This window comes from Sinocyclocheilus anshuiensis, unplaced genomic scaffold, assembly GCF_001515605.1.
Source record: "Sinocyclocheilus anshuiensis isolate Anshui unplaced genomic scaffold, SAMN03320099.WGS_v1.1 scaffold163, whole genome shotgun sequence".
NCBI lineage: Eukaryota > Metazoa > Chordata > Actinopteri > Cypriniformes > Cyprinidae > Sinocyclocheilus > Sinocyclocheilus anshuiensis.
In genome coordinates, this window is record NW_015548223.1 from 305,118 (window position 1) to 313,199 (window position 8,082).

The window sequence follows — 8,082 nt, forward strand, 5'->3', positions numbered from 1 at the left end:
CTTTTTTTTTTTGAGAAGTTATGAGCCATTTACACAAATATTTGTAATAAGTCACTGTTTTGGCAACCTCTATATAGGAAGATAAAAAAAATACAACAAACATTAAATATCAAAATAACAATAAATTAAATTTAATAGAAATTTAAATTATATAAAAACAGAAAACTGAAAACAAATAATAAAATTAAATTAAAATTAAATTAAAACATATTTTTTAATTATTTAGTTTTTTTTATTTTGTATTATTTCATTTTAATATTCTTTTTGTTGTTTTTTTATTTTAATTAATTTTTTACACTAATATTTGTAATGAGTCCCTGGTTCAACAACCTTTATATAGCGAGATATAAAAACAATTATATAATACAAAAAATAAACATTAAATATTAAAATTATAAAATTACATTTAATTAAATGTATATAAAAATAAAAACAAAACAAATACAAAATAAACATTACAATAAAATAATATAAAACTAAATAAAAATTAATAAAATTAAACAAAAATAAATAAAATATAAACTAAAATAAAACTAATATATAATAAATATTAAAATAAAATAGAATAGAATATAGTCCCACCACTATTTTTTGAGCTTGTTATTCAACATGCTGTTGCTAGGGTGTTTTTGATTGCTAGGTCATACGGTGTCCAGAATCGAGTCTATGAGACTGTCGTCTTCACAACGCTCTAACGTCATAGTGGCGAGTTTTACACTGACAAACAAAAAACCTTAATATAATATGCATTCATAAATTGATCACAGAAAGACAGGGAACATATATTAAGAAAGTAACTGAAATACATGGACATTAAGTGCTATATTTAGACTCGTGTGTTTGTGCAAAGTCACAGAATAAGAGTCAATGTCAAGCTCTTGCGCTCTTGTTCCCGTGTCTGGTCTCTGGACGTCCCCGCTGTGTCGGTGTCATTGCTTTGTCCTTTTGATGAATTTCACTCTTTTCACCTCCACATCTGTTACCCACCGTCTCCCCAGACCTCTCATTTGATTGTCTTTTCACACACATTTCAGCGCAGAGGACAGACGTTTGTGTGTGTGTGTGTGTGTGTGTGTGTGTGAGGAGTGTTAACCCACTTTCTTTACAGAGAACGAACATGTGAGATGAAACTCAGCATGGGAGAAAGCAGACATCAGGCGTGAAACTGACCTGTAGAGCGTCGTCTTCTTTGACCAGCTCTTTCTGGGGGAACAGGTCCCGGGCCTGAATGTACTCCAGACTGGGCGGCCCCTCCTCACCCTGAAAACACACACACACACAAAACACGGTATCACATATCAACAAACTGTTCCAATTCAGAACTCTGACTGAACGGGCCGTATTTGAATTTGACCTTTGACCCCGTGTCAGCAGAATTCTAAAGTGCCTGTCATTGGAATGTTCTGTTGCTTGGCAACTGCAAACAACTTTGCTTTGGCCAAATTCTAAAGCATGTTCACTTTAAGTATTGCCATTACAGCAGTTTTATTTTCTTATTTTCATTATCACGATCATTCGTTATTAGTAATGTATAATGAAGCTGCTTATCTTAGAATTTTATGGAGATCAGACATAAACTTTCCTTTATACACTGAAACATGTGAAACAACTTTCATTCAGAAACTGCTATTAAATTTCACATATTTTGGGAGGTTATTAGCCATTTACACTAATATTTGTAACGAGTCATTGGTTCGACAACCTCTATATAGCAAGATTTAAAAAAACAAAAAAACAAAACAATAAATACAATATTAAAACAATATCAATAACATGTAATAAAAAAATAAAATTATATTACAAAAACTAAAAAAAAAACAAATATTAAAATAAAAAACAAAAATAATAAACTACATTTTTGTTACTATTTATTTTATTTTTAATATTTATTATGTATTTGTTTTAATTTTTATTTCATTCTTTTTTTTATTATTAAACGTAAAATTTTGAAGTAGAAAGACTGAAGTTGTATTATTTTACAACTTCTAAAAATCTTTTTCACAGTGTCCAAATGAATATATACAAGTAATATCATCCTGAAAAACTTGAAGTCACATTGGTAAAATCCTAAATAAAGATACTACAATCCCATGATGCACTGCAACAAGCTCAATAAAAAATAAAAATCCAAAATGGTAGATAATATGAGATAAATGTATCTGCAATTCAATCAATGCTGAAAAATATTAAATCTAGTTAAAAGTGATTATTTGACCCAGTATTTATGTACTCTGTGTATTTGTTTGCTTATTAATCACACTGTAATACACACACACACACACACACACACACACACATATATATATAAAGTCGAACCAAAATTTATTCAGACACCTTCAACATTTCTCACATTATCACAGTTTATTCGCTATAGTTTAGAAAATGGTAATAAAATATGACAAGAACTCAGAGTTAAACTGTGTCAGAACAAATTATAATTTTTATAATGTTAATTATAATTAACATTATTGATAATGTCAGATAACACTTAAGCAAAACATGCTCAGGTCAAAGTGTCTGAATAATGTTTGGTCCCAAATTTTTATCAATTTTACTGGTAGTCCAATGTATGAAGAATTTTTGTGTATAATATGTCACAGTTTACTTTATTTTACTTTATTTATAATCACTTACATAAATGAACTATAGTGTCCTGCACCCACTAGTAAAACCTTTGGATAAAAGCGTGTGCTAAACGCATGAATGTAAATGCACTAACATCATGCATGAGTGAAACAGGAGATTTGAACACTGGTGTCGCCTGTGTCCTTCCTCATGCACACGGATGGACGATGGAAACGCGTGTCTCCATCTGTTGTCTGACTGACGTTTCCAGCAGTGACGTAACCGTTCTGCTCCAGTCACAAACTACAATCATGACTGACAAACCAACGAACAACTAGCAAAAGACGACAGACAGCTAGAGAAAACATCATCAACATGTACCACATTCAGTGTTTGCTGCAGCGGATCTGCTGTGAGTTATGAGCGTTTACAGAGTGACTGTTCACACGACATACACTACAGCTGAATAATTAGGGAAAAAAAAACCTGTAAAAATTGCATTTACAATTTAAAAGGCAAAAAAGAGTTCCAGGTTTGTGGTGCTTAATTGTAGAGCTGCATAATTTGACCCCCCCCCCTAAAAAAAATAATACTGTGATTATATGTCAATAAGACTATAAAATAAAAAATAATTGTTCATTCTTATTATTGATTATAATGATAATTGTTGTTATTAATAATAATATTAGTATTTTTATAAAGTTTATTACAAATTACAAATTATTATTGATTTTATTAATAATATTATTATATTACTGCTTATTAAAATATTTTACAAATAAGAAATTACTAGTGTAGAAATACTGAAAATTCATTAATAAAAATAAGAACACATTTATTTTACAGTATAACTGCAGAATTGCTATACAATAATTTTATATTACTTTAAAATTTTAATATTTATGTCTATATTTTCAAATAAACCATCAAGGTTTTATTTTGACACAAAACTGACTGCAGTATAGTAAAGGCTGCACAATTTGGCCAAAAATATATCAATAGGACTATATAATAATAATAATAATTATTATTATTATTATTATTATTAAAAGTATTTTACAAATAAGAAATTACCATAGTAAAAACAGCATTGAAAAATGAATTATTTAATACTTTTTTTTTTTGTTTTTTTTAGTAAAACTGCTTAATTGCAATACTAATATATTTAATCTTAATGTTTTTATTTCCAGCAGAAAACTGCAGCAAGCCCTAAAAGCATCTCCTTTGTTGCCATCAAGTTTATAAATGCTACTCATTACGAATTTGGGACATTATTTTTATAAAACAAAAACATATTCCATCATATATATATGTTACAAAAACAAAACAGTGCAGGAAACACTACATGACAAGAACACGGACACGCATGCTTCACTGGACCGAGTGCTTGGACTGCAGCAGCTAATATTCAGTGCAGGACAGAGTTTCAAATGCAGCAGAAATGGCTGATGGCATGTTCACAGGCGTCACGTAGTGGATTTAACATTGATCTGAAGGGACCTTGAGCCGCCGTTCACATCACAGGACGAGGTGAAAGACCTTCGCCTGGCACACAAACCAACACACCTCTCCAGAAAACACAAGAGCCAGCCCACACGGGGGAAAGCTCTCGAATGCAAACTTTAGAGCATGCAACAACAAGATTTCTACATTTCAGAAGAAACTGGGAGAGGTGCAGATGTCACTGCAGAGTGAAGAACATCTGAAGACCTTCGCTCTGAACTCTGCACAGTTTGATGTTTGAGGAAGGTTAAACATTACGATGAAACCCTGAACATCAGTGAAACACACACACACACAGCTTTCGTCATCTCTTTCCATTTCGTCATGCAGCGGTTCGGGCTGAAGTTGCCACACAGGGCGTGTTAAAGTCTGCAGCCAAATCAAATGAATTTGCCATCAGCAGCCGGTCAGAATGAGAGGAGCGTTAGCAGCTGGACGAGGTGTTATGAAGGAAAAAGTCATTGCATTCATACAAGGTTATGAAAAACTTCACAATAAGACCAGTACAACAAGACATTTATTTAAGTATTATGAGCAGCATCATGAAACTGGTGCGGAGTTATTTTAGTTTTTATATACTAAAATACATTTATATACTATTATAGTTTTCATTAATATTTTAAATTAGATTTAATTTTTTATTTTTTTTGTTTTCACTTTACTTTTAAAGTTTTAGTAATTTTCTTGTGTGCTTGTCATTTTTATTAGTTAAAATAAAATACAAATAATTATTTTTTTAATAAAATAAATCAGAATCAGAATCAGAATGAGCTTTATTGCCAGGTATGTTTACACATACGAGGAATTTGTTTTATTTTTTCTGAATAATTCCTCTTTGCCACTCTGATCTCCTTTTCCAGTGTGTATTTAGCCTGTTTATACAAGACATTATTCCCCTTCCTGTGAGCATCTTCTTTGGCCTGACGGAGCTGTCTGACATTAAATAAACTACTATTATTTAATGTCTATATAGTTTTAATCAAACTATGTAGACTTTTTTCTTTTAATTCCAGTTTTGGTGAAGCGTAGTAACAGATATAAAACTAAATTTAACTAAACTAAATTTAATACATTTATTTGAACTGGACTGAAATGTATTTAACAAATCAATCATGGAAAGACTGAAATAATGTCATATTTCATGTCTTATATATTAAACATTTTACTGTATTTTATAAAATACTTTTAATAAATCTTAGCATTTTACTCAATTAAAATTACATTTTTTTAAGCATTTATATACCATACTTTTATATACTATTCATGCATACTAGTTTTTTAATATTTTAAATTCAATTTTATTTTTACATTTTCTTTAAGTTTTAGGAATTTCATTGTCTGTTTTTGTCATTCTTATTAGTTAATTTTTTTTTAAATAAAATAAAACAGAAAATAATATTTTTTTTAAATGTCTATATATAGTTAAACTAATTTACTTATTGGTTTTAATTTATTTAGTTTTAGATATTTTAGTATTTCAAGTTAAACAAAAAAAAAAAAGAGAGAAATGAGTTTAAAATAAATTTAAATACATTTTTAATATTCGATTTCATTTCAAGTAAATTTTATTTCATGGTTTTAGTTTTAGTTTTAGCGTGTCTGTCCCTGGCACAGATAGGGACTCGTCAATCATGACACTGAAACGTGTCCAAACCCACAGCGACCCTTGAGGTCGGCTCGTCAGAGTGAACAACAGCAGGTGGTTCAGTGGAAACGGCAGCCGAAATACCTGGTGAAACTTAGTAATAGGGCTGCCACTAACGACTATTTTTATTTCGATTAATCTATCGACTAATCGATTAATCTAGACGATTAATTTCCCACACAAAAAAATCAACAATTTTAAAGAACATTTTATTAAACTTGCAACTTTGCCATTCAGTAGTATACCATAAAGTATAAATGTAAACAAGCCATTGACAATGTAAAACTAAAAGAGTAAAAATGTAAACAAACCTAATAAAAATGAAATAAAAAGAAAATAATTACAAAAGTCTGAGAAAGTCAGCATGTTCTTAATGTCAATATATCCACATGTTCTGGGCTTCTGTTCATTACAGCTGTGAGTGCAACTACAAAGGGAAAATTTAATTCACATTAAATAAATGCAATGTTTAGAGTCCACTAGAATCAAGTATTAATTTTATTAAAAATTTTAAGTATTAAAAGTACTCTTAGAAATGTGTAAACAACAGAAGCAAGTGTCCATCTCAGTCCAAATCACTGAAATCAAAGTTCAGTATTATAGTGTAAGAATGACAGCATGTCCACGTGTTCTGGTCTACTAATAATAAAATATTATGATTAATAATTAATTTTTGTGGTAATAAAAACAGATGTAGGCTAAGTGAACAATAGCCTTTAAATTGACTTAAAATACATATATAATAGCAATGAGGCAATAATAATTAGTTCAAATAAAGTATCAAAAGCAAGAAATCATATGGTTTTATTGAACAAAACTGTTAAAATATTGTATTTTAATGTAATAGAGCCACTGATCTATATATAATTATAAAATAATATAATATAATCTATATTATAGATCAGTGAATAGAGCTAATGTACATTACGCATTACAACAAAGGCCTGCAGAGGGCGCCAACGGCCTGACGATTGTTTTTACACATTACTGTGCGATCTAATACTTGTTTAATATTGACCAAGCATAATTTAATTCAAATGTCCACTTAATCGTTAATATTTGGCCATTTCTTTAGGACAGAAATGTCATAGCCGCTGTATCCCGGGCGCCGCAGCATAAATGGCTGCCCACTGCTCCGGGTGTGTGTTCACGGTGTGTGTGTGTGTTTCTTTATGACATAAATGCTATAGCCACTGTAATTTAATGAATATGTGGACATCAAAACGTGTAAACTCAGAGTGAGGGTTTGAGCTTTTATTTTGAAACCGCGATGTATTCTCCTGTGTTTGCGTGGATTTATAAATGATTTACCTTACAAATCTGATGAAATGGCGCACGTTGCGTTCCCAGATGAACGTTATAATAAACCCAAACTCACAACAACATGCAGAGATGGAGTTTGAGACGCTGCACACGTGTAAATGATAACAGTTCCTGTGGAGCTACTGTGAACGGAGCCGCTGTGTGACGCATGTACTTAACCTACACGCCTATAACTGCATCGCATATAATTAATTTAATTAAATCGTAGCGTTTGTGAATTCACAGTTATGCTTAATTATGATTTTTAAACGGGTTTAATATATCATGAGGCCTTGGAAAACAGTCTAATAATGTGTTTTATGGATTCTTGTCCGTAAAATGCGCAACTTCCGGTATTTTGCCGGTTAGTTGACGCGAGCAAAATGAAGTCGAGGATTTTTAAAAATCAAATAGTCGAATAAAATCGTATATCATTTGTTATATCGTATAATCGTTATCGAATAAAAAAATGTTTTTACTCAATTAAAATGTTAAATGTTTTAAAATACAGATTTTACAATTTCTAAATACCTACAAAAATACTTGAAAGTAAAAAAAGGTTGAAAACTTAAAATGCTTTTCTAAGCTTTTCAAATGGACTTTTACAAGAAACTATAGAGATTCTCATTTGAGTATTTCTGATGCAAAAACTTTATATATAAAAAAAGACTATTTTCTCATTGTTCTATCTATGTGAAACTATAAACACAGTAGATGTTAAACTAAAACCAATATCCTGAATCCTGTTACCTGCATATTTTCAGCAGATGATTTTACAGTGGTTTGACATTTGAATGTTGTGATTTCAAGACTAATAATCAAGAGACAATGAGCAAATGACCCAGACAGTTACAGCATCCCGCGCCGCCCACAGACAGATGGACAGAGATCACCTCTGTGTGTGTGTGTGTGTGTGTGTGTGTGTGTGTGTGTGTGTGTGTGTGTGTGTGTGTGTCTGTGTGTGTGTGTGTGTGTGTGTGTGTGTGTGTGTGTGTGTGTGTGTGTGTGTGTGTGTGTGTGTGTGTGTGTGTCTGTGTGTGTGTGTATGTGTGTATGTGTGTCTCTAA

The 8,082-nt window shown here is 30.9% G+C and overlaps 1 protein-coding gene across 1 annotated transcript in view; it reads right to left on the bottom strand.

Moving 5' to 3' along the window:
• Positions 1-8,082, bottom strand: part of LOC107654282 (myotubularin-related protein 4) — a 75,957-nt gene that overhangs the window by 49,302 nt on the left and 18,573 nt on the right. Inside the window, exon 2 of the mRNA XM_016441306.1 lies at positions 1,171-1,260. Within this exon, the coding sequence (XP_016296792.1) occupies positions 1,171-1,260 (90 nt within the window). The remainder of the gene's footprint in view (positions 1-1,170; positions 1,261-8,082) is intronic.